Raw genomic sequence first — 25,141 nt, forward strand, 5'->3', positions numbered from 1 at the left:
GTTCTTCTAGTATAGTGTAAATTCCTCAAAGTAAACTCCGTCTGGGGTTTCCAACCTAGCTGCTGCCACCAAAGCTTTTCTACATGCCACTGCCTCGGTATCCCTCCTCTTCCTCGATCGGCGGCCTTGTCAATGGTGAGAGGAGTGGGGACACACACATCTCGTTTTCTTTTCCTTAGATTTTTGTTTCTGTGGCGACATGAAAATGTGGTGGTGGCCATGGTATGTTGGAATAAGGTCTCCCCAGGCTCTTCCTACCTCGAGACTCCGTTTAATCTTGGCAATCGGCGTGTCTTTTAAAGAGAGTTATTTGATGTTGTAGTCTTGCAGCTGCTAATATATTTTTCTATATATTACATGGCCAAACTTACAAAAGTTTGAATAGGGCTTCCGAGTATTTTAAAACGGACAGAGTAGGGTGTTTGAATTCCTTGATAGAAAAATTGGTCAAAGACTCGCCTGTTGGAGAAGGAAGGGATTCTTTACTCCAACCATATTTTGTCGAAATTGCAAGCAATACCACAACAAAGCTCAGAAACCTTTCGATTTGGAGGGAAAGAAGGACCACATCGCTTCATTCATTTCAAGAAATTGCAACTGAATCTGACTGGCCACAAGAGAAACTTCTCTCTTTAACATGAGAGTGCTCCAGTGAGAGAACGAGCTATGCTCAGTTGGGCCACGGAAGAACAGTTGATTAACTACACAACTGCAAAATCGAGAAATGCTCAGGTAGAATTCACGAAACAAAATAGGAAATGGTCGCCCGCATTCTCCACATGGTCGAATTGGATAGATGCCAGGATGTGCTCCTTCAGTTCGTGTGTACACAGCACAATCTCAACTTTCAACTCTGCATTCCAGAAAACATGAACTTAGCATCAGCAAGTAGCCAAATAGTGATGTCATCAAGAAGTATGTGGGTCACAACAGCCAGCTAGGAGAATGTTCGGATGATCTCGGTTCACATCTGCAAACTCCACACACACAAACACTCCCTAAAAGAAGTCAAATAAATTACTGGATGTACATTGTGGGATGATATTTGCTCCTTCAAATTTATACATACTTCATCCAATTATATACATTCAGGATTTCTATTCAGAAACTTCTATTGTTTGTTCGTAACATAGCTAGCTAGTCAGCCGAGCAGATTCTCTTAAGAACCTTTTAAGTCTACCTTTCTATTACCTCCGTCCCGAATTACTTGCCTTAGATTTGTATCTGACAAATCTAAGACAAGTAATTTGGGACAGAGGGAGTATTATTTTACCTAATCTTCATCTGGGCCAGAAAATCCACACCATCACAATAGTTTATCATCACAGCACACATTTCAACTGATTTTGGGCCAAATGCATGAGAAAAGGCATACTCCCTCTGTCCCCTTTTACATGGCGTCCTTGTTTTGCATGATTTAACTTTGACCACTAATTTGATTATGTCTTATACTCCTATGTCATAAAGAATTATACCATTGGAAACTTTGTTCAAACACGAATCCGATAAAACAATTTTTGTAGAACATAACCCACTTCTGGTTAGTCAAATTAATTGTCAAAACTGAGTTTCGAAATGCATGTGTGGAGTATCTTGTTGTTCAATTACCATTTTTGGTGTACTCCAGCACTACTGAGATCTGGATATCATGCTACAAAAAAGAGATCTGGATAGTTCGACAAGAACATGTGGTTGAGAATCCAAATCAGGACTGGTGGACATCAAATATCATGCCACTTAGTATGTCTTCACGTCAACCCTCCACACATTTGGCTGAGACTCACTTCCTCACATCCAATTTTATAATTTGAATGAATAAAAAAAATGTATGACAAATATGTTTGCCTATCACAAAAATGCATTAGAAAAAATATCTATGTACGCCAATGCAACCCACAAATATAATGTTTGACATGCTACTTTTTCAACAAACTATACTATTACCAACCAGTACAAAAATACAAAATAGAAAAATATAAGATAATGCACCAAACATGTGTATCTTTTGATGAAGGAGGTCGGAACAGTGTTTGCTTCCATTTACCTAAAAAGTGTCCCAAAAATGCATAACAAAAATATACATGACGTCTGGTAATGCATGTAATCTTTGAAATGCAGATGCAGCAGATCTGACAACATTGTGCAAGCTGTGAAGTCGGTGGGAGTACCAACTACCCATGATGATGGCCCCATCGGTGGCACGAGTCATGTGACCGGATCAGGATGGGACAAGGTCCTGATCCGGTAAGGTTGGTCAGGGAGGCAGGAGACATGGGAGCAGAGGTTGGATGGCCAAAGACAGTTGCAGGCAAGGCTTGGGTTGGCAGGCAGAAATGGGCCGCCATTATTGTTGTGGCATTACGCCCGTTCATCGTTGGCCCTGCCCAGTCATGGGTTAAGGTTTTTGGTTGGGTGAGAGGGCTGTAAACTGGCGAGGCTAGGATGGGCAGGTGGAGGATAACACGTTCAGTGAGTGGCTTGTCAATCTAGAATCTCCTATCGCGATGTCCAGATGTCATGAGTGCACGAGTACACCTAAGGTAGTGATTGCACACAACACATCAAGTTAAAACAGATTGATTTCAAGCATGCTGATATGCGACGAGTTAAGAGAGAGAGAGAGACAATACCTTTGATGAGTCCATTAAATTGTTTCCCAAGTTACCAATATCATCTCGAGAGTCAACAACACCGTCAGTATGCTCCTCCTTATTCTCTGTAGCAGCTTCTTCCTGCGTGCCAAAATAACAATAAGCAATAAAAAACAATCACATTATGCAAATGTGAAGGTTAGAGATGCACCTTTGATGAATTGTTTTCTAGTCTGACATTACAAGTGCCCCTCATATCATCTGCACTCTTAGGATGCTCCTGTTTAGTGCCAATAGCACCTTCCTGCATGCCAAACAACAGTTATGTCAGATAGTGTAAGAAAGCAGTAGACCGCATGTGATAAGAAAATACTGAACAACCAAAATCATGAAAATACTATTGTACATCATATTGGAGTTTTAACCTTTATATGGCTAATTATCATCGATACAGACCTTTTCAGCAGTTCCTGCACCACTCCCTTGCACATGAACCTCTCCATCATTGTTATTACTTGGAGGGCCAATCTTCCCTGTATCAACACCGTCCTGAAAGTCACAACCAAATCAGAACATAACCAAGCAACAATCTCATGATCGATCAGTAATCATTTATGTTGTATGTTGCAGACCTTTGCTCCATCCCCATCACTTAATGCGGCCTCATTCATTCTACTATCAACATCCTCCTGCAATCAACAACCAAATCAGAATAACAAGCAGTAGTATCGTGATCTCGTCAGTGATCAACTTTGCACGCCAGCGTTACCTTCCTGTCATCATTCAAGGAGCCCTTCTTCTCCGAACCAACATCCTCCTGAAATCAATAACAAAACCAGATCAGCTGACCAGCAATCTCACCAACCACCAATAACCACCATTTTAACGTAACAAGGCGCACACCTTCACTGCATCCACGCCATCATTGTGCACACTATCAACATTCTCCTGCGATCAACAATTAAATCAAATTAAGTTACAGCACAAAGTCTCGTCAGTGAGCGACCTGCAGCAACGAATGGGCTGAGAACCTTTGCCTCCTGGGCGGTGGAAGCGGCGGCACTCGCCCCCTCCCTGGCGAGCAGCGCCTGGCCGAGCGTGCCGCAGGGGTCGATGACGATGCTGGGCAGCCGCTTGACGTCCCAGCCGAGCACACGGCAGACGGCGGCGGCGAGCGCGCGGTGCGCAAGCGGCCTGCCGCAGCGCGTGGCGTCGCGCGCGTGGTGCACGAGGCTGACGCAGTCCCGGAACCTCCTGGCCTGGCCCCTGCCCTTCCTCTTCCTCCCCACGCACCCCATGCACCGGAACTCCCCCTCCTCGTGGCTCCGCTCGTAGTACCCCCGCAGCCCGGCGTCCCGCTCGAACAGCCCCAGGAAGAACTCGGCCGCCGCGTCGCCGCCGTCCTCCGACTCGGACCCCTCTGACTCGTCGTCGCCATCGGCGCCGCGCGCGGAGAAGAACTCCTCGGCGGCGCGGAGCGCGTCCCGCTGCGCGAGCGAGGCGGGGGAAGGCTGCTGCTGCGGCTGCGGCCTGGGCGCGGGGGAGGAGGGGGCGGCGTCGGGCCAGGAGGCGGGGGATGGGGAGGCGGGCGGGGAGGGCGCGAGGGGCCAGTCGGCGCCGGGCTCCTCGGAATCCGCGGCGGGGCGCTCGGTCCTGCGGCGCTTCCGCTGGTTGGGGCGGGCGCGGGCGGGGCGGGAGCCTCCGGCGCTGGCGCGGGTGGCGCGGGAGCCCCCGGCGGGTCGCGCGGGAGGACCGGCGGGGGCGGGCGGGCCGCTGCGCCAGAGGGAGTGGAGGTAGAGCACCTCCTCGGCGAGGCGGCGCTCCTCGTCGGGGGCGTAATGCGGGGGGCCGGCGGGGTCTCCGTCGCCGGCGGCCGCGCGGCGTTCCCGGCTTCGGCGCGTCATCGCAGGCGGCGGTTCCTCGTGGCGAGCGGGGGATTTGGGTGGGCGGTTGCGCTCAGGGAGGGAGAAGAAGAGAAAGGGGCGGCGCCGCGGCGGCGGCTGAGTTTCTATTTTTGGTTGCGGGAGGAGCCCAGCCGCTTGGGCCGCCGAAAAATCATCAAAAGAATATCTCACAAAAAGATATTCCCTTACTACTTAGATTAACGAAAATGTTAACACCCACACGTGTGGGCGTTTGCACGTCGCCCACACGGCTCCATCACCATTCATTTTGCCATGTATGAATAGATGACATCAGTAAAAAAAATTGATTTTCGGCTTAAAAATGTTGTATCTCCTAAATAAAAAGGCGAACTAAAAATCCGCTTTCACCATTAAATCCGTCTCGACGAGATCTTCAAAACTAGACCCCATGTTGATGTGTTTCGACGAAATTTTTTTTTTGCCCAGAAGTTGCCATGATGTTTACACTGCTGTTGCCATACGGCTTAAACTAAAGTTGCCATGTGGCAATTTTAGTTTGTAGATCATGGCAATTTTAGTATTTTGATGATGGCAACTCCAGTACTTTGACCATGAAAATTATTTTTTGTATGAACCATGGCAATTTTACGTGCATGTATCATGGCAATTTTAGTTTATGGTTCATGGCAAGTCTAGTTTCTTAATTTCCCGTTTTATAAATGTCAAAATTTACTTCTAATGTAGAAGAAAATAGCTGAAAAATATCATGGCAACTTTAGTGTAAACATCATGGCAATTCATATGCAATAGACATGGCAACTTTTAATCCAATTTTTTTTTCATCAAAACATATCAACATGGGATCTAGTTTCGAAGATCTCATCGTGAGGGATTTAATGGTGAAAACGGATCTTCAATCGGATTTTTTGTTTAAGAGATAAAACATTTTAAAAACTGAAAATCCAAAAAGATTCCTACATGCATGCATGCAATGACGTGGCAATTTGTTTGCATTAGAGACGTGTGGTGCGTCTCCCTTCCTGCTACACGTGTGGCAGTTAGCGGCGTCCTAGATTAAAAAAATATTTACTGCGACACTCCTATGGCTAAAAAAATATCTTATGGCATCTTCGACAGCAACACGCAGATTTTCTCCGACATTCCTCCGAATAAGGATGCGGAGCCGGCCATCCAATGCCATCAGTCAAGGTCAATTTAAAATTTAAATATAGTTTGATCCATACAGCGCGCCGGGTCACACCAGCGCTGGATCGCATGCCCAATCACAACTAAAAGGAGGCAAGTATGCTTAGTTTTTACATGCCTGAATCCAAAAGAACATCTGTTCGGCAGTCCGTGCAAATTTATGCCCTGCCGGACCGGCAATCCCAGCCATCTGCTCACCGATCAAGGTGTCGTCGTCGGCGCGTAGGCAACCTCCGCGTCCGCGTCCACCTCCGCCTCATTGTCCGCCGCTATCAACTCATTTTTCTGCCACTGCAACATCTGGTAGCAGACAGATTGCATGATCATTCTTGCGTGGCATCCAAGCATCCAAATTCAAGGTCAACATATTGGTATCATCCGCATTGGCTGTGAATCTTCAACTTCTTTTCCTTGAGCGCGGCTTTCCTCTCTTTGATCATGGTCCTCCTCTCTTCGAGCTTGAACTTTTTGTCTGTCGCCTCCATCAACAATTTGAACCTCTCCGCATTTTTCTCCTCCTTGAGGTCTGAGCGCTTCACGCATGCCTCCTTCTTTGACAAGATGTCCTCGAGCCTCTCCATCAGCTTGCCACCGCACCTTCTCGCTTCACTCTTTCCTCCTCCAACTTTCTTTCCCCGTAAAAATCTTCTACCTTTTTTGGCGGTTCTTGGGTTGGGTCGGTAGGGTCACCGGTTTCTCCTCTGTGGCTTGGGCGGCGGTCTTGGCTATAAAAAGGTTCCACTTTGGTTGTCCATTCAACTTCAACCAACAATGCGTGACGGTGAAGTTCTTCTCCAACTTCTTGTACACCAAACAAGCACGAGAAGGCTACAAAGTGACACATTGTGAACAATGCATATCCGTCTAGTGAGCAACAAAACTAAGCACATCCGGCTAGCGATCAGCTTACTTGCTTGGTAATTTGTGCACCGCTAGGCCACCGTGCGATGAGATGCTTCATGTGCCCGCAATACTTGGACACGTCCTCTTGATGGTGTACCATCTATGGTTGAGGGACTTTGATTCACGGTTGCGGATGCCCGCGTCGGAGTAAGTGCTGAAATGTTTGTGTTCGTGGAACCAAATGTGAATGTTTTTTTCCAAAATGGTGTGTCCTTTTGCTCCATGCCATGGATCAGATCGAGGCTAGTGGCTAATCATGCATCACACGACAACTCGCCTTCCCGCATGTTGAAGCTTTCTCCCTCTACCCTTATTCTTCGGATCGCCGGCTGTATCATCCGGATATCATCGTCCTCGCCGTCCTCACCCTCCTCCTCCTCCTCCTTCCCCTCCTTCTGCTCTTGTCCGGTGGCCCAATGCTGCTCTTGCTGTGCGCCCACGCTGGTCTGGGTGTAGGACTGTTGCGTGACCGTCTGGTGTAGGACTGCTGCTGTTGGTAGTTACCAGACTGGCTGGGATCTAAGTCTTCCACACGCCCATCCTCATAGCCACATCCTCCTCAGTGAGGCGGCACGGGTGGGGTGGGAGTCTCTGGCGGGGGCAGGGGCGGGCGGCCCGATGCGCCAAAGGGAGTGGAGGTAGAGCACCTCCTCGGCGTGGCGGCGCTCCTTGTTGGCGTCGTATGCAGGGGGCTGGCGGCGGCACGCGCTGCCGCCTAGTTTCCCTCGTCGGCGGCTGCGCGGCGTTCCCGGCTTCGTCGCGTCATCGCAGGCGGCAATTCCTCCTGGCGAGCGGAAGATTTGGGTCGACGGTTGCGCTATGGGAAAGGGAAGAAGAGAAAGGGGCGGCAGTGCATGCGTTTCTATTTTGGTTGCGGAAATACTGTAGTACCAAAGAAAAAATCATCAAAGAGAATATCTCACGAAAAGATATTGGACCCTGACAAGTGCCATGAGTGTGGCACGAAGCAATTCCGCCCCTGACGTCTTTTTGATGACAATTTTAGTTAACTGAGGATGGCAACTTTAGTTATGAAGTATGACAATATTTTGTTTGGATGGCTAGTTTCGGTCTTTTTTTAGATTTTCTTTCTTTATAACAATTTTAGTTATATCTTTTTTTAGATTTTCTTTCTTTATGACAATTTTAGTTATAAAAACGTCGGGGCATTGTTACTTCATGCCACATTGTGTGACACTTACCATTTGAGAAGATGTCTTACATTGCCTAAAGAAAGATATTTTTACTACTCCGATAAGCATCAGAGCAGTAAAATTCAGAGAGGAACGAAATGCTTGAAACCTGCAGTGCCGCCGGTTCTGTAGGAAACGAACCAGTCCATCTTTTTACCTCTGCGTGCAAAAAGTGAGGTTTGAATATGAGACTTTTTCGCCTAATGTTTACAGCACGATTGTTCAGCATCTATCGGACCATCAGTTCACTTCTCAGTTCGTAGTCACCTCACCGGCCGTTGATTTAAAAAGCATCTTCATTTGCCCACCCTAGGCCCAGACTATCCAGCAGCAACACAAACTCATAACAACAGGCAAGCAAGCGAATTCAAATGAAACTTCAATGGAAACATCTATAACATTCATCAGTCTACAACCACACTTCCATAACAGATGTGTAAGTCGAACATCAGCAGGTCTCAGAAGAGAACACTCTAATGTCGAGGAGGAGACAAACAAGCCCCCAGTCCATAAAACAAGGTGCTTCAGCACAGTTCACGGAATTTCGTACGACATCAATCAGGTTGACGCAGAGGGGGCCTCGGCCATCTCTTGCTCGACGGGAGCCGCCTGGACTGGGTAGTAGTGGTAGTGCAGCTCTCCAACATCATCTCCGGACAGCTTCTTCCAGCCGTCAGGGCCAACGTAGTAGACTGAAATCGAAGCAAAAGAGGTAATAGTCAGGCAGAATACGTGAACTCAGGCAGGAGCAGATGTTCAAGAAGATCACACAAGTCCCGCTGTCCTACAGGCCTATCAAGATTCAAGAATGGATCAGGGCTTCAGCATTACTTGTTCAATGCTTTATTAGATCATGGATGCAACATAAACATATCAACCAAGGCAGCTTGGTTTAAAATTGTAATGATAACAGTATGTCCAGAATATATTGGTAAAGGCTGTTTGCTGTTATTACTGTTTGCTTCATAATGGCATAAGTAGACAGTTATGTAAAACAGGGTTATGTACAAAATTTCTAAAACAAATATCAGGACAAATTCCAAGAAACAGAATGCATACCACTAACACAGCCACCACTAGCTCCGTCACGGAATGTTGCATGGTAAATAGCCCGCCGAGCTAACTCAGCAGCTTCCTCAACTGACATGTTGAATTTGTAACTGAAATGTAAAGCACAAATATAAGGGGATGCAACTTCCAGATAATATGAGCAGCGAGCAAAGCAACATACTAGAGGTATTACAAAAAAACCTACCCCTCATCCAAGATACCGTAAGCATATAGAGAGCCAGAACCAACAGAGAATCGGCTTCCCTTGAGCCTTGCACCCTCGCTATCAACATAGTACAAGCCCGGACCCTACATCAAGAGCAAAACAGTTAAGACATAAGCATAGACCGTACAGGTTAAAGAGACTAATATATATGTCAAAGGGCGACTCACAGTTTCATCAAATCCAGCAATCATTGTACCGATTGAAAGTCCCATCCCGCGGTACGAGTAAAGGATATTAGCTAACGTCTTTGAAGAACCAGCAATAGAGATCCTTCGCTTGTTCGCAAGCTCATGGAGCCGGCACTGAATGAAGAATCTATTGTTAGTCTTACTATGCAGAGATGAGATGCAAGTAGACAAGCAGGTGTCGTTTTACCTTGACCCCCAAGTTTCTATGCCAAAACTGACAATCAGCAGCACCTCCAGCCATGGTTCCCAGCATGTAGGGATTAATCTCGATGATTTTCCTCACAGTTTGCGAGGCTGCAGGAAAAGAAATAAGCGGTCATGTAAAGAACAGAGATAAAATCTGATGAATGTTTAAGTGATAATCCTTGCATCAGACAAAAGCCTTCTACAACAACAAATAGTTCTTTCAGAAAGTCTTCTCAATGATAACAAACACGCAAGGGCAATTTTGCAGAAGGATTAGAGCTTGCAGAAAAATAGACATTATACAATAACCACAGCCTTCTATTTTCTTTCTCCAAACCACAAAGGACACAAATCAGTATGCACAAATGTTGGACCTTCAAATAAGCAGACTGAATTCACTGGTAAGCATTAGCAAAACTAATATATATTTTTGCATGATCTTAGTGTATCTCTACATCACATAGATTCACCAACTCTATCATTAGCAATTCTACTAGTCTACAGAGTACATCTCTTCTTAGCCACAGCAGATCGTTAGCATCCAACCTCAATCTGTGTCTTTGTATTCATCACATGATCCAAATGAATCGCCATAGCCAAGCAGAGTCACCACAACTGTTGTGTGGCTATGGCACTGCACTTTGCAGCTCAACTGTTGTGAGATTGTGCCTGTTTTTCTCTGCTGCCCACTAAACCTAAGCAGAAGTTCTTCACATCCTACTCAGGTTGATTTGAGATTTTACAAAAATATGAATCACTGCCCTGAATTACTTACTAGATACGAAGACCCACACCCTAGTGCACAAGAGTAAGCAAACACATCCCCAACATTGCTAATCACAAACGTGCCATCCCAAACAAAATCGCCCGACAAAGGGGCCAGATTCGGCGAGGAGATCTAAAACTCCCGGACCCTAAATCACGCATCCAGGCCGCGAATCGAGGCCCCGCGCGACCAAACCCTAGCACTAGCACCGGGACGCGGGCCCAGGGGAAAGAAGGAGGAGGGGGACTCACATATGTAGCCGCCCATGCTGGCCCGGGAGTCGGCGGCGACGATGACGCCCTTGTCGAAGATGAAGGAGAGCGTGGTGGTCCCCTTCTTGTTGTTCACCATCTCCTTGGTCGCCTTCTGGAACCCATCGAACTGCCACCGGGGAGAAAACAACAAACGGGATCAGACGGCGGCGGATCGGGGCGAGGGAGAAGGGGATCGGGGGAGGGGCTCACGCACGTCGTTGCAGGTGGGGAACTCGAGGGCGAGCTGGCCAGCGGCGTCGGCGGAGAAGAGGCCGCCGAGGTCGTCGCTGCCGGCGGCGGCGGCGCCGAAGTGGTTCTCGAGGGCGGAGAGGTTGGGAATCATCGCGTCGTCGGCGGGTGTGGGGGTGCGGCGGGGCTGAGGCGATGAAGTGAGCTTTTTTCTCTTTGGCCTCTCGGGATTTTCCTCTTCTTCGGTCTCCCTCTCCCCCCCCCTTTTCTTGCGGCCTAAGAAGATGAAGAGAGGCCTGGTCGCGGGCCTGCGGGCCTGCTTGTAGAGGGATTGGGCCGGGCTGCGTGCGCGCCCGACTTGTAAAAGGATAGATACTCACCCCGACCCAACGGGCCGGCCCACTTAGAACTGTAGTCGTAATATGGTTCTTCTGCGTTTTTTTTCTGGTGGCCGGTTCTTTGTGTTTTGTTTCTGTCCGTTATTTGGCCGGTTTTTGTTAGCTAATTTTAAAAGAAAACATGGAATTTTACTCTTCAAATTCTCAAATTATTTAAAAATTTGTGAACCTTTTAAAATTCGATGAACTTTTTGCAAATTCATGAGCATTTATTTATATTCACGGACATTTTTTTTCAAATTTGAGAGTTTTTTTTTCAAAATGGAGGACTTTTACTAATTCATGGTTTTTTATAATTCATGATATATTTTTGCAAATTTGATACCCTTTTCCAATTCTCTGAGAAGTCAACAGGTCAAACTATCATCAGAGGTTAAAAGGTCAAACCGTCAGCCGACACGAGCTAGCTTTAATGGGCCGGCTTGACCGAGCATGTGTGTGAGCGTCACTTCTCCTAACTGGCGCAAAAGGCGCTGATTAGGAAGTCCCGTCTCGGACAGTTTCGTGTGAAGAAGCTTCGTCTCCTTCTCTCTCTTTCCACTAAAAAGACCGCCCTGTCTATATATCGCCCGCAGCAAAAGGAACATCTGTCTGGCAAAACCTATTCGACGCATCAAGCGTAGCGTCAAGTTGGCGGGGTTTCACACATGGTTGTCCATTTTAGCTAGCGTGCACATCGGTGTTGTAAACCTTCTAGAAGGTATCTTTTGGCCCTTCTTTAGTTTTAGGAATTTTTGGGAAGGTTCTGGTCCATTTTGCTAGTTTTTTTTTCTGCTGTTTCTTCTCACTAGGTTTCATCAATTTTTATTTCTTTATTTTTATTTTCAAAACATTTCTTTTTTTGAAAAATGATGAGATTTTAAGAAGTTGTTTGAAAAATTAAAGACTTGAGATTGCATTCACTCCCCTTCGTGTTCGCTACTGTACCGGAGTGCTGCTCCCTCCTTTCTCACACGATGCTTCAAGTTCAGTCTGGAACGTTTCAGCATTCATTCATTCTTATTGGGTCAACCAGAGAAAAAAAAATGAGACCAACCCAAAGGCTAACCCTCATTGGCTTTTCTTTATAGGAGAAACTCCGTGAGCACCGCGCGTCCGTGTCGGGACTCAAATTCGGGTGGGCTGGCAGCAACCTCAGCTGCCCAGCCAACGGGTCGAGAAGCAGGACAAAAATGAACATGTTCCAGTGTTAAAAATGCCCCAAGTTTTCAAGATTACTAACATGTTCACACGCATGGGCTATAAAACTGTAAATTGTACGCGCCTTACTTCAGGCTGTCAACACGCTAAGCACAAAGCAAGCAACATACAGACCAATAACCTGTTGACTGATTCCAGGCATCGGTGTTCTGTTTTTTCATGCACATGAAGACCCATAAAGAGTACGCACAGATTCAATTTTCAGTACCACGTGTAGCCTTGAGGGTACGTGAGCGGTACATTTCCAGTACGACCTCTCAACAATACGGCGTAATATCATCTACTCCTAATACCATCTGCTTCCAACACAAGCCGAGGCAATCATCTGAAAATTGTTTTTTCAGTTACAGTTTCTGCAGGCACCCGCCTCTGCATCTGATTTGCGAATCGTATGCAACGAAATGTATCACTGATTCCGGTAGATCTGCAGCACAAATACATTTCTTCGTGAGAGATGAAGAACATATTCAGGCATCGAAACAACAAGCTGACAAGCAATTAACCTTCAGCAGTCAATTTATTGTTTTCTGTATCTTCGAACACTGGTAAAACCTCTGTGTTGCTTAGGAGGAAAACTGGCAAGCTCAAAGGTTCACTGATAGAGTACTAACCGTGGCGAATGCCAGCATCCAAGTCCAGACCTTACATGTTGGCAGGCAGACATGTCTGTTTCTCTCCCAGCGGTCGAGAAATCCAAACTGGCGAGGCGTCTCCACTACCAGTGGCTCCACAACTGAATCAACTCCAAAGGAGGTAGACTGAGCTACTGCTATGATAAGTGGCAACCCAAAACTGAATCAACTGCAAAGGAACCCCAGTGACAAGCGTTTGTGGCTCTCTATCACGACCTCCAAAAACAAGACTTGCAGCAAGAAGAGAAAACATGACGAACATGAAGCGAATCTGGAGCAACAACAGGAGTTGAATCAACTGCCTTTTATTGTACGAGTCTGGACTGAATAAGTGACGAGAAAAGCAAAACAAGCCAACAAGCCGAGTTCAATTAACTCTTCACTAATAAGACGATAAAAACAAAACAATAAGCTGCAAATGAAGAGACTAAAACGTAGAGGTAGTATTGTTACAAACAGTGCCAACTGAATGAACCCTACGTTGTACCGAATCTTGACTGAATGAAGGAAATGAGGTGCTGCATTTCTGAAAGCATATGCAGAAAAAATAAATAGTTCATCCTGAACAAGAACAACACGCGGAAGACAGAGCCTGAACATACGTTGGAGAGAATGATCCTTGCTTATCGGGAGCTGCAGCGGTACACGAATCAAACGAGATGCCGGTGCCTGCCTCGGCGCAATGAATTGTTTGTTGCCTATCGAAAGGCGACTGGTTGGATTACTAGTATTTGGCTCCCAAGATTTTATTCAAGGCCTGAAATTGAGAAAGTAAGAGGGATAAATCAAACAAGTATGATAAGGAGCATATTCAGGGAAAGAGATTTATTCATGGTTCCTCAGATGAGTAAACGTGACTTACCGGCGGCAAGGAATGTGAGCACTTATGTCGAATAGATTTCAATGGTGGGACGTTTTGGATGGGCTTCTGTTGCGCGCCTCAGCAAAGCCTTGGCTATATCCACCTCTTCATCGACCCCGTTAACAGTGAACCTATCACGCTGCAGAGTAACCTTGACATGCTCGAGAGAAGGGAGGTGGTTCATGCCACAGTCAACCTCACCAATCGCGATCGACCAATAAGATACCCAGAAATCAAGGTGTTGAACCCTTGGCATAGCTCCAGGTGGGAAAAGGCACGGCGCCGTCGGAAACCATCTGAACATGCAGCATCTCGCAGATGGGAATGCATCGGTCCTCACAACCAACCTTCCCATCACGCGTCTTGCACCCAGCCGCAGAGACCGAAGAGCAGGCAGCATCCCAATGATCTGAACGTCATCCCCTTGCAGTTCTTCCACATCTATGGCCAGGCTGGAGAGGTGAGGAAGCGACCTTGAATTGACCCACTTTGGAAGTCTGCATAACGACGAAAAGAAAAAGAAGGGGTCCCATGAATCAAAACTACGAAGGTTTGGAAGGGGTCGGCAGTTTGGGATGTACAGCCGGAGGTCGCTCCTATGTCCCCTGCTTCGCCGGTAGACGTGGTTCCGGCTATGGCATCTACGCCCGAGGTGCGCCTTGGGGGACGGGAGTCAGGGCAGGCGGTATTGGCTTCTCCCCCTCATATTCTAACGCCGGTGAAGCCGGCCACGTCAGGGCCCGCCAGTGCTAGGAGTGGGAGCCCGAGGCAGGTGGTTTCGGATCCCTCCCCTCAGGCCCTGGCGGTGACACCCGCGTCTCCCGTGACGCTGGGGGAGGGGGGGGGGGGGGGGCTGGGGCAGAGGGCCCCAGATATCCCATCCTCGTCTGCGGTCAGGAGGACCGCATCATCGGCGACCTCGACACTTCGCTCTGAGCCGGTGGTCGGGGCAGGAGGAGGGAGTGGGCAGGTGGCCCCAGTTGTCCCGTCTCTTGTCCCACCCGCCGGGCACTTGTCCGAGGGCACTGGGAGCCCGCGGCCTCCTCATTCTCGAGAGGAGGTTATTGCCTTTGGCGGGATCCCAGACCCGGTCTCGACGGGAAGACGGATGAGTGCTCGCGTTCGGGACCTTCCGGAGGTGGATGATATGCAGCAGCGGTGCGCTATGAGGGCGGCCAAGCTTCACGATGCTGCGAGCTCTGCTGGTATGTCCGTTAACATATCTAATTCTTTATTGCATTTTGCTCCTGAGGAGATTATTAATAATGCAAACCAATTAGGAGTTTCATTAGGCGCTACTGATAATGAAATTTCCAATTCGGTGAATGATATGTTAGATTTAGAGGCAGAGCGGGCCTTAGAGACTATTCGTAATCTTGCTGCGGTCAAACCCATGAACAATGAGGAGATTGCTGCGTTAGGGGTGAGAGTGCTAAATAATCTATGTGCGGATCTAGCATCTTCTAATCAGGAGTCAGAGGGCGAGGATGTGCCCTTAGATGATGTAGCTGGCGGTTCCGTTCAACCCGGTTATGAGGACCGGGTGACGGAGCTCACTAAGCCAAAGCGTAAGTGGAACCGAAAGATTTATCCTGATTCTGCAGTTCGGAGGAGTGCTAGAGTTCGGACTGCTAAAAAATTCCATGATGAACTATGAAAGGAATCTTTTGGAATAGCAGAGGTCTGAAGGACTTGGCTAAAAGAAGGTTTCTTGCTGAAGCTTCTCTGGAACATCGGTTAGATTTCATTGCTTTATCGGAAACAGGAAGAGAGAATTTTGCGCCGCAGTTTCTTTCCTCTCTTGTGGGAGGTATTGATTTCGACTGGCATTGTCTCCTGCCACGAGGTAGATCGGGAGGTATCTTACTGGGTGTGAGATGCGATTCCCTTGAAGTCCGAAGTGTAGTAATGGGTGATTTCGCAGTAAAGTTTTGAGTTAGGTCTAAAGTTGATGGGTTCAACTGGGCTTTGGTAGCGGTCTATGGTGCCGCACAACCCGAGCTTAAACCGGAGTTTCTAGCAGATCTTGTTTGGATCTGTGGATCCGAACAGCTTCCGATTCTGGTCGGGGGTGATTTCAATATCATTAGGAGGAGAGAGGAGAAAAATAATGATAACTTTGACGGCAGGTGGTCGTTTATGTTCAATACCATTATTGAAAGCTTAGATCTAAGGGAGATAGAGCTTTCTGGTAGAAACTTTACCTGGGCTAATGCTCTGCCAAACCCGACGTATGAAAAGCTTGATCGGGTTCTCGCCAGCGTGGAATGGGAACAGAAGTTCCCTCTTGTTACGGTGCAAGCTCTCACGCGGGGAATCTCCGATCACACACCATTGTTCGTTGACTCAGGGGAGCCGAACCATATGGGTAACAAAAACACCTTCTCATTTGAGATGGCCTGGTTCGAACGCGAGGGGTTCTTAGACATCATAGCCAGGGAGTGGGCCAAGGGTGTTGGAGGAAGGACGGCGGTCGAGCGTTGGCAGAATAAGATTAGGCATTTGAGGAGTTTCTTACGGGGTTGGGCTAAGCACCTCAGTGGGGTGTATAAAATTGAGAAGGATAGGCTTCTCTCTCTTGTACAGGCCTTGGATGTAAAAGCCGAATCCGCGATGTTGTTGCCCGCCGAGCTCCAGGTTAAAAATGAGGCGGAGAAGAGGCTGAAAGAACTTCTCCACGAAGAAGAATTGAAGTGGGCTTTGCGTGCCAAGGTCCGCAAAGTAGTCCAAGGGGACGCGAACACTCAATTCTTTCACCTCATTGCTAATGGTAAGCACAGAAAGAAGCGGATCTTCCAGCTAGAGCAGGATGAGGGCACTATTGTAGGTCAGGATAATCTCAAAACATATATTACCGAATACTATAGACAGTTATTTGGACCGCCGGAGGACAATTGTGTGTCCCTCGATGAGTCCAGGATCGAGGACGTGCCTCAATTGTCTGCTACTAATAATGATATCCTGGTTGCCCCGTTCTTAGAAAAGGAGGTATTTGATGCTATTGCACAAATGAAGAACAATAAGGCTCCCGGTCCGGATGGGTTCCCGGCTGAGTTCTACAAAAAGTGCTGGCACATTGTTAAGGGGGATCTACTACCGATGTTTCATGATTTATTCTCTGGACAGCTTCAACTATTTCACTTGAATTTTGGAACTATCACATTGCTCCCGAAGAAAACGGACGCTGTGAGGATTGAGCAGTTCAGACTGATCTGCCTCCTCAATGTGAGTTTCAAAATCTTCACCAAGGTCGGGACTAATAGGCTCACACAAATTGCGCAGTCTGTGGTGCAGCAATCCCAAACTGCTTTCATGCCGGACAGGAACATCCTTGAAGGGGTGGTTGTTCTTCATGAAACGCTCCATGAAATCCATTCCAAGAAATTAGATGGCGTAATTTTTAAGGTGGATTTCGAAAAAGCGTACGATAAGGTTAAGTGGTCATTCCTCCAACAGGCATTGCGTATGAAAGGTTTTGATGAAGCCTGGTGCCGACAGGTCGACTCATTTACGCAAAAAGGGAGTGTGGGAATTAAAGTGAATGACGACATAGGTCATTATTTCCAGACACATAAAGGCCTAAGACAAGGAGATCCGATGTCCCCTATCCTGTTTAACATTGTGGTGGATATGTTAGCAATTTTGATAGGACGGGCTAAAGAGAATGATCAAGTGGGTGGGTTGGTATCTCATCTGGTTGAGGGAGGTGTTTCCATCCTTCAGTACGCCGATGATACAATCATCTTTATGGAGCATGATTTGGCCAAGGCAAGAAATATGAAGCTAGTGTTATGCCTGTTTGAACAATTGACCGGGTTAAAGATTAACTTTCATAAGAGCGAGTTGTTCTGCTTTGGTAGAGCCAAAGACGACCAGGAGTCTTATAGGCAATTGTTTGGGTGCGAGTTGGGGAGTTTACCCTTCTCTTACCTTGGTATTCCGATTCACCATCGTAGGCTAACAAACAGAGAATGGAAATGCATCGAAGATCGATTTGAGAAAAAACTGAGCTGTTGGAAGGGTAAGCTCCTGTCATACGGAGGCCGTTTGATTTTGATTAATTCGGTGCTCACGAGTATGCCTATGTTTCTCTTATCTTTCTTTGAGGTCCCAGTTGGTGTTAGGAAACGACTGGACTTCTATCGGCCGCGTTTCTTTTGGCAGGGTGATGAACTTAAAAGAAAATACCGGCTTGCTAAATGGGACATCATCTGTAGACCGAAAGACCAAGGGGGTCTTGGTATTGAAAATCTTGAAGTTAAGAACAGATGCCTTCTTAGTAAGTGGTTGTGGAAGCTGTCTTCCGGAACGGAGGCCACGTGGGCGCAGATCCTCCGCAACAAGTACCTCCAGACTAAAACATTGTCCCAGGTCGCAGTCAGGCCGACTGATTCGCCTTTCTGGAAAGGACTAATGAAAGTCAAACAATCTATGTTCAATAGGACGAGATTTGTTATTGGAAACGGTACAAGTACACGTTTCTGGGAGGATACTTGGCTTGGTGAATCACCTTTAGCCATTCAATATCCGTCTTTATATCGGATTGCTCAACGACGTGAGGTGTCCGTGGCAACGGTATTCCAATCTGTCCCCCTTAATATTCAGTTTCGATGGTCGCTAGCGGGCAATCGATGGGAAGAATGGCTTCATCTAGTTAGGAGACTGATGGAGATTCAACTTTCTCACCATCCCGATATTTTGCGCTGGAAGTTGACTAGCTCTGGAGTATTTACAGTTAAATCAATGTATATTGATGTTATTAATTCGAATGCTATTCCAACTTCCAAGTATGTTTGGGCTGTCAAAGTTCCTTTAAAAATTAAAGTGTTCATGTGATTTGTCCATAAACAAGTTATTTTAACAAAGGACAACTTGATTAAACGCAATTGGACAGGACCTACTAGGTGTAGTTTCTGTGATCGGGATGAGACGATTGAGCATTTATTCTTTGATTGCCCGTTGGCCAAAGTTCTTTGGCGGACGGTCCATATTGCTTTTAATATTACTCCACCGACCTCGGTCAATGCTTTATTTGGGACATGGCTTAATGGGGTTGAGCCTGAAGTAGCAAGACATATTCGGGTTGGAGTTTGTGCTTTGTTATGGGCTATCTGGAATTGCAGAAATGATTTGGTTTTTAACAGAACATCACGGATTCATTCTTTGCAGGTTATTTTCCGAGCTACGGCACTGATCCGTTCGTGGTCGCTACTCACTCCGATGGAGGCCAGGAAGCATTTGGTTACTGGATCTATCCGCTGGGAGATGGTAGCTCGGGATATCTTCAACCGGTTTGAATGGCGGTCATGTAATAGGATAGGCAATTAGTTTCCCTATCTATTTTTAGCCAGCTGGTTGTGGCATCTTTTTCCGGCTAGTCTCTGTATCTAGCCGCCTGTCGCTCTGTGTGAGCGGCATTTATCCTTTGCTTTTTGTTTGGCCGGAGACTGTGGAACCTTGTTGGCACCTTTTGTTATTTGGTTAATAAGATGGCCGTATGCATCGTTCTGATGCAGAGGCCGGGGAGACCCCCCTTTTCGAAAAAAAAGAGACTTGATTAATATATCAATCAGATCCTCGTCCATGTTATCACAGTTAATACTGAGTGTCATAACCTCTGTCAGATGCCTCAACTCTTCCACAATATGAGAAGATGAGGATAAGCCTACTCGTTCCAGCACTTCAAGGGACATCAAGTTCCCCATTCCTTTTGGCAGCCTCAAGCCACTATCGACAGATAGGCATATCAAATTTCTTAGTTGAACAATACTTGCAGGTAACTCATTTATTCTAGTTCCTTGTATGTCCAGTATCTGCAAAAGCTGCAGCTTGCTTATGTCCACTGGGAGTTCGTGAACATCTGCACCCTTGAGCCCTAAGTATCTTAGGTGAATTAAATTCCGAACATACTTGAGGTTGAGACCAGAGCTACTTTCATGGCTGCCACAATTTCCAAGATCCAGCACACGTAAAAAATGGAAGCTTGAGAGAGATGGCAACCAATCACAAGCAACGGGAGAAAAAACAGCAAAGGTCCTCACTTTTGACAGGCTGGTGCTATCAAACTGATGATTTTGAACCTTTGCCTTGATATTATGAAGTGATAATCTGCGAAACTTCCTTTGCAGATTAGGTGCATGGCACTCAGCATTATTCAATATGAAGATAAAATTTTCCGCACTTGACAGTGAGCATATAAGGTCAAGCACCACATCATGTATACGCCAAGTTACTACCGTTCCTTCGTCATTGATTTTCGCTGGCTGGATCAAGCTCCTATTCATGAGCTCGTTGAAGTAGCGCTCTCCGATCTCAAACAGCCTGGTTTCTTCTTTGTCACATTGGATAAACCCTTCAGCAAGCCACCTCCATATCAGCCAATCTCTCTTAATCTCAAAGTCTTCAGGAAAGATGCTTAGATATAATAAACAAGGCTTCAGATGGGATGGCAAATCATAATAGCTGAGTGATAATATCATGTTCATGTCCTTCACAATATCACCTTGTGTAACTCCACGGCCAATCGAATTGTGCAAATGCATCCACTCATATTTTTGCTTTACTCGTTGATTACTAGCAAGTAGGCTAGCTATTGTAATGATGGCTAATGGTACACCACCACATTTCTTCAAGATGTCTCTTGATACTACCTGCAAATCTTCTGGACATTTGTCCTCGCTTTGAAATATTCTTCTATGTAAGAGTATTCGCGAGTCTTCATCAGAAAGAGGTTTCATTCTATGAATCGTGTCATCACTGGAAGAGAGACATGCTTCAGACAAACTCACATTGCGGGTTGTTGTGAACATTGTGGTCGATTATGGATTATGTAATGTTGTCCTGGTTAATGAACTCTGACTGACTGTGATTGGACTATTGTGTTTGAACATGGACTGACCATGATTTAGTGGTTGATGTTTGAAGTTGTGGCCCTATTCTCTGGGTTTATAAGGCTCCTGTGCATTTCTAGATCGCTAGTTTGATTGAAATATGTATTATGTCACATTGAGTTCATATGCGTTAGAAGTTAACAGTGATATTTTTTTGATATGTAACTCACATTTCATTAGTTCAATTTGATTATCTGGGACGTATGTGCCTAATGAAAAAACGGGAGAGGGAGAGCGGGCGAGTTATATGGTTGGCTGCTGTGGGAGCCAAGGTTTTTGCAATACAGAATTGCAGTGGATTTCTTATGGTTGGCTGCTGGCGGCAAAGGCATGTCAGCACTCAACAGTCATGGATGTGAATGGTCGGACATTTTGGATGGGCTTGTGCTGCGCGCCTCAGCCAAGCCTTGGCTGTCTCCATCTCTTCATCGCTGGAATTCTCATGCTCCAGCCAAACCACGACACGCTCGAGAGAAGGGAGGTGCTCCATGCTGCAGTCAACCTCACCACTCGCGATCGACAGTGCGGAGACCCAGAACTCAAGGTGTTGAACCCTTGGCATAGCTCCAGGTGGGAAAAGTCTTCAGGAAAGATACTTAGGTATAGCAAACAAGGCTTCAGATGCGGAGGCAAATCAAAATAGCTGAGTGATAATATCCTCTTCATGTCCTTCACAATACCACCTTCTGTAACTCCACGGCCCATCGAACTGTGCACGTGCATCCATTCTTCTTTCTGCTTTATCCTTTGGTTACTGACTAGAAGGCTAGCTATTGTAATGATGGCTAATGGCACACCACCACATTTCTTCAATATCTCTCTTGATACTGCTTGCAAATCTTCTGGACATTTCTCTTCGCTTTGAAATATTCTTCTATGGAAGAGTATCTGCGAGTCTTCATCAGAAAGAGGTTTCATTTTGTGAATCATGTCATCACTAGAAGAGAGACATGCTTCAGACACGCTCACATTGCGGGTTGTTGTGATTACCCGACTATGGAGGTTGTTTTTATACAAAGCACAATTTATAAATCTCCATATTTCTTCTTCCCATATATCATCAATTACGATGAGGTACCTATGCCAATAATTTTGATAGCATTAGTTGTCAAGTCATCTACATACAACTGAATTTTGTAACAAGGATAAACTATAAGGTACTAAAGCAAACCACAGGATTATATAACCACTAAGGATATGCATGCAAAAATATTAAGAAATGCAACAGAAATTGCTTAAAAGTATACAGGACTGACAAAAATAAGGCAACTGTGCAAAAAAGAAAGAAACCGAATTTGCTTAAAAAGAAATGGAATACTACAGATATAAAAGTATAACAAATAAGGAATGAAGATATGAAACTCAGTATACATCTCACTACTTCACACATTTCCGAAATGTATACAAAAGGACACAAGCACTACGTGATGAATACCTCTTATCCACAAGGTAATCACTGATTTGCTTGATGAGTAGATTTTCATCCCGTGTTGTATTATGAATGTCACTGAACTTTTCGTTGTCAAGTTCATAGAGTAAGTCCTTGAAAACTTTTTTGATATCTGGGTTCTGACCCACTGGGACAAAAGCCACACGATCAAATTGGGCTTTGATCTTCTCATAGACTGCTTTGGTGAGTGTTGTCTTGCCTAGCCCACCAACACCAACAATAGAGATGGTCTTCAATTGCTCCTTGGAACTCCCGTCCTCACAAATCAGTGTTTTGATAAGCTCATCCCTTGTGCAGTCAACGCCAACAAGCTCCCCTACATCTTTGTGCAGAGCTAACACACGAGGGTCAATGGTAGCACCATTGCTAGTGCTACGCATGTCAAGCTCATACTTTTTACGCAGCCCCACCAACTCCGTGGCAAGGTCCTGAGCTTCTTTGATGGCACTAGAGATTTGATGAAGTGCTTTGCCATTACCAAACAATTTGGTGGTCTTCTTGAGGAACTTCTTGACACGATTCCTCATGTTCGTTGGCTTGCTGCATGGACCCTCATCCACACGCACCAGAAAGTCGTCAACAGCGTCTTCCATGTCGCAAGAGAGGTCTCTCACCTTGCCAGCCCAAATCCGGACCGGCTCCTGGAGCTGATCCAGTGGCACCTTGCCAACCTCACGAAGTACGGCGTGTATCATCTCCAGTTCTGTACGAAGTGATTGTACACCTTTCTTTACTCGCTTCTCCAGGTTGTATTCTCCGGCGAGCAGCTCACCGAGCTTACGGAGGACAGGGCTCAACGCCCCAGCAGCGGCCTCCATACCTCGATATTTTATTTGTCTTTGCTCTCTGATCTGCACACCGCTATAGCATTGTCCTTGGGTCGAAATTCTGTAATGCAAACATGATGGTTTTCAAAAGACAGAATGAGCAAAACCTGAACCTGATTGGTTGGTGAAAGTGACTGTAAACATAGCGCATATGCATTGTTTCTTTCCAACGCAGAAGCAGAAGCAGAAGATGGGTACCTTGAATAGCAGCTCCTTCAAATCCAATTTGCAGCAACCCAAGATGAACTACTGGAGAATATAGATCCAATTCTGCAAATAATACATTCATGTCAGAATCAGCAAAAAATCATACTAACTGTTTTCAGAGAACCACCGGATGAGCAAAAGATAGACATTTGTGTTTTGTGAAAGTAACAGCTCGTGGTACTACTAATTTGTTTGGAAAAGCATGATCTGATTTTGTTTGGAAAAACTAGATATAGTACTAATTGTTTTCAGATACTAATTTGTTCGGTAAAGCATGATCTGATTTTGTTTGGAAAAGCTGAACAGAGTGAAAAGAAAAAATGCAGCACCCCTCAGAACATGGATAGATATACTAGGCTCTGGCCACTGACCATTTTTTTCTCTTTGCTTTATTTTATCTTATTCCTTTTTCTTTTTCCTAATGTACATATTTAAACACTTTTACTGTAATATAATTATACAGTAAAAGAAATACTAGTAGCAAACAAGAGATTAATAAGGAGGGGAGAAACAGATGGAGCAAGATCTGACCCTCCCCTTGCTCTGGATCTACACGCACGGCCGCAGTGGGAACACAATCGTTTCCACTTCTCAGGATGAGCAAAATCTGAACTTGTGACAGAGGGCAAAATAAAAATAGAAAAAGGGCATCACCTGGCTTGGCTCAATCGAAGAAGAGCATCCTGAAGAACAGCGAACAGCAACTCTTCGCCTCTGCTGAGCGAACGTTGAACAGATCGAGCTCTGCAACATGAAAACCACAAAGAATGAAAAAGAGGAGAGAGCTGTACGCTAACTAGATCCAAGGAAATGTATGGAACAGAGGAGGAAGGGGAGGGGACGAGTCGAAGGAAATGTATGTACCTTCGACGCCGTCGCCGCCGCAGATTGTGGGGAGACCCACTGTAGTCTAGTCGCCGCAGAGAACAACGAGAGACCAAGGAAAGAAGCGGCAGCAAGTAGCACTAGCAGTGTGGATACGACCGGCCGGAGTGATTTGTGGTCGTCTCGTCTGTGTGTCCGTAAGGTTTGCGTTCATTCAACACACCGAGGCCAGCTCCACCGCGCGACCTCCGCCCTCGTTCGTTTGGGATAAAATGAACGAATAGCGCGGCCAGCGCACGGCCTTAAATGGACAAATGTCCGAATTTCGTCCGTTTTTGACCCATCCTCAGTCCAAATTTGTGCTCGGTTTTGGGTGAAACGGACGCGCGCGGATGGTCTGGACGCACGCCCTTGTCCCCCCGTTGCCCGCCTGTCGGGGACACTAGCAGTCCCTCCGCTCCCAACGCTTTCACCCTCTCTCTCCCGCCCCGCCCCGTCGCCGGCGCCGCCGCTATTTTCCGGCCGCCTCCTCACCGCGCAGCCCCCGGCCGTCCCTACCATACCATGTCTCGACATGGCCGCCACCACGCCCGCGCCTTGGCCGTAGTTTTGGTCATCGATCGGAGGTTTGGCCGTCGCCGTCTTTGCTGGTCGCAGAGGGGACAGGACCGTCGACGACGCACCACGGCGTCCTCAGCATCTTCCGACGAGAGCTCCACAGCGGCCAGTAGCCGGCCGGCAACCACCCCTGCTGCGTCGAGGTGATCATCGCGGCCTCTTCGCCACCACGCCCGCAAGGTGTTCGGCATTTTGCCCACAAAGGTATGGACAGTGAAGACGAGTTTTTCTTCCGTCACTTCCTTTGTTCATCGGACGATTCGTCGTCGGATGATGAAGATATTGTGGTGGCTGCACTGGTCGTTCACGACCACATTCAACGGCAGCTTCCTCGGTACAGGGGGTCACTCCCTGGCCGTGCTCCCAACCTGAACCGCAACAGGGAGAGAGGTCACGTCCTGCTCTATGCTGATTACTTTGTCAACACCCCTCTCTTCAAGCCGGATAAATTTCGTCGCCGTTTTCGAATGGCTAGGCATGTGTTCAATCGTATCCGAGAGGGAGTGGTTGCTCATGACCCATACTTCGAGTGCAAGACGGATGCCCTTGGCAAGCTTGGATTCTCCTCTTACCAGAAATGCACCGCGGCCATCCGCATGCTTGCATATGGAATTC

General features: G+C 46.7%; 4 protein-coding genes across 4 annotated transcripts; all 4 read right to left on the bottom strand.

Annotated features, from left to right (window-relative positions):
- Positions 1 to 517: 517 nt before the first annotated feature.
- Positions 518 to 4,626, bottom strand: LOC123148436 (uncharacterized). Its single transcript, XM_044567865.1, has 8 exons — positions 3,623 to 4,626; positions 3,495 to 3,539; positions 3,361 to 3,408; positions 3,224 to 3,280; positions 3,048 to 3,140; positions 2,803 to 2,895; positions 2,631 to 2,732; positions 518 to 853 (listed from the first exon to the last, which is right to left on the bottom strand). The coding sequence occupies exons 1-8, from the start codon at positions 4,493 to 4,495 to the stop codon at positions 848 to 850; spliced, it is 1,317 nt and encodes a 438-aa protein (XP_044423800.1). The 5' UTR covers positions 4,496 to 4,626; the 3' UTR covers positions 518 to 847.
- Positions 4,627 to 8,124: 3,498 nt separating this feature from the next.
- Positions 8,125 to 10,882, bottom strand: LOC123151086 (proteasome subunit beta type-5-A). Its single transcript, XM_044570868.1, has 7 exons — positions 10,643 to 10,882; positions 10,426 to 10,555; positions 9,410 to 9,516; positions 9,202 to 9,336; positions 9,014 to 9,117; positions 8,818 to 8,918; positions 8,125 to 8,450 (listed from the first exon to the last, which is right to left on the bottom strand). The coding sequence occupies exons 1-7, from the start codon at positions 10,769 to 10,771 to the stop codon at positions 8,317 to 8,319; spliced, it is 840 nt and encodes a 279-aa protein (XP_044426803.1). The 5' UTR covers positions 10,772 to 10,882; the 3' UTR covers positions 8,125 to 8,316.
- A 7,934-nt stretch (positions 10,883 to 18,816) lies between these two features.
- LOC123153041 (disease resistance protein RGA5-like) lies at positions 18,817 to 20,757 on the bottom strand. The gene is made up of 2 exons (XM_044572360.1): positions 19,239 to 20,757; positions 18,817 to 18,820 (listed from the first exon to the last, which is right to left on the bottom strand). The coding sequence occupies exons 1-2, from the start codon at positions 20,516 to 20,518 to the stop codon at positions 18,817 to 18,819; spliced, it is 1,284 nt and encodes a 427-aa protein (XP_044428295.1). The 5' UTR covers positions 20,519 to 20,757.
- An 85-nt stretch (positions 20,758 to 20,842) lies between these two features.
- Positions 20,843 to 24,165, bottom strand: LOC123151083 (disease resistance protein RGA5). The gene is made up of 5 exons (XM_044570866.1): positions 23,948 to 24,165; positions 23,738 to 23,827; positions 23,075 to 23,146; positions 22,035 to 22,937; positions 20,843 to 21,677 (listed from the first exon to the last, which is right to left on the bottom strand). The coding sequence occupies exons 4-5, from the start codon at positions 22,865 to 22,867 to the stop codon at positions 20,996 to 20,998; spliced, it is 1,515 nt and encodes a 504-aa protein (XP_044426801.1). The 5' UTR covers positions 22,868 to 22,937; positions 23,075 to 23,146; positions 23,738 to 23,827; positions 23,948 to 24,165; the 3' UTR covers positions 20,843 to 20,995.
- Between the last annotated feature and the right edge of the window lie 976 nt (positions 24,166 to 25,141).

This window comes from Triticum aestivum, chromosome 7A (assembly GCF_018294505.1).
Source record: "Triticum aestivum cultivar Chinese Spring chromosome 7A, IWGSC CS RefSeq v2.1, whole genome shotgun sequence".
In the NCBI taxonomy this organism is placed as follows: domain Eukaryota; kingdom Viridiplantae; phylum Streptophyta; class Magnoliopsida; order Poales; family Poaceae; genus Triticum; species Triticum aestivum.

Coding starts and splice junctions, on each gene's coding strand:
- LOC123148436 (XM_044567865.1), bottom strand. CDS start 4,495: ATGACGCGCCGAAGCCGGGAACGCCGCGCGGCCGCCGGCGACGGAGAC. Junction 3,409..3,494: donor ATGGCGTGGATGCAGTGAAG/GTGTGCGCCTTG, acceptor TATTGATTTCAG/GAGGATGTTGGTTCGGAGAA. Junction 3,141..3,223: donor GTGATGGGGATGGAGCAAAG/GTCTGCAACATA, acceptor TGTGACTTTCAG/GACGGTGTTGATACAGGGAA.
- LOC123151086 (XM_044570868.1), bottom strand. CDS start 10,771: ATGATTCCCAACCTCTCCGCCCTCGAGAACCACTTCGGCGCCGCCGCC. Junction 10,556..10,642: donor AGTTCCCCACCTGCAACGAC/GTGCGTGAGCCC, acceptor CCCCGGTGGCAG/TTCGATGGGTTCCAGAAGGC. Junction 8,451..8,817: donor TAGTGGTGGCTGTGTTAGTG/GTATGCATTCTG, acceptor CTTCGATTTCAG/TCTACTACGTTGGCCCTGAC.
- LOC123153041 (XM_044572360.1), bottom strand. CDS start 20,518: ATGTTCACAACAACCCGCAATGTGAGTTTGTCTGAAGCATGTCTCTCT.
- LOC123151083 (XM_044570866.1), bottom strand. CDS start 22,867: ATGGAGGCCGCTGCTGGGGCGTTGAGCCCTGTCCTCCGTAAGCTCGGT. Junction 21,678..22,034: donor GATTACCTTGTGGATAAGAG/GTATTCATCACG, acceptor TTATTGGCATAG/GTACCTCATCGTAATTGATG.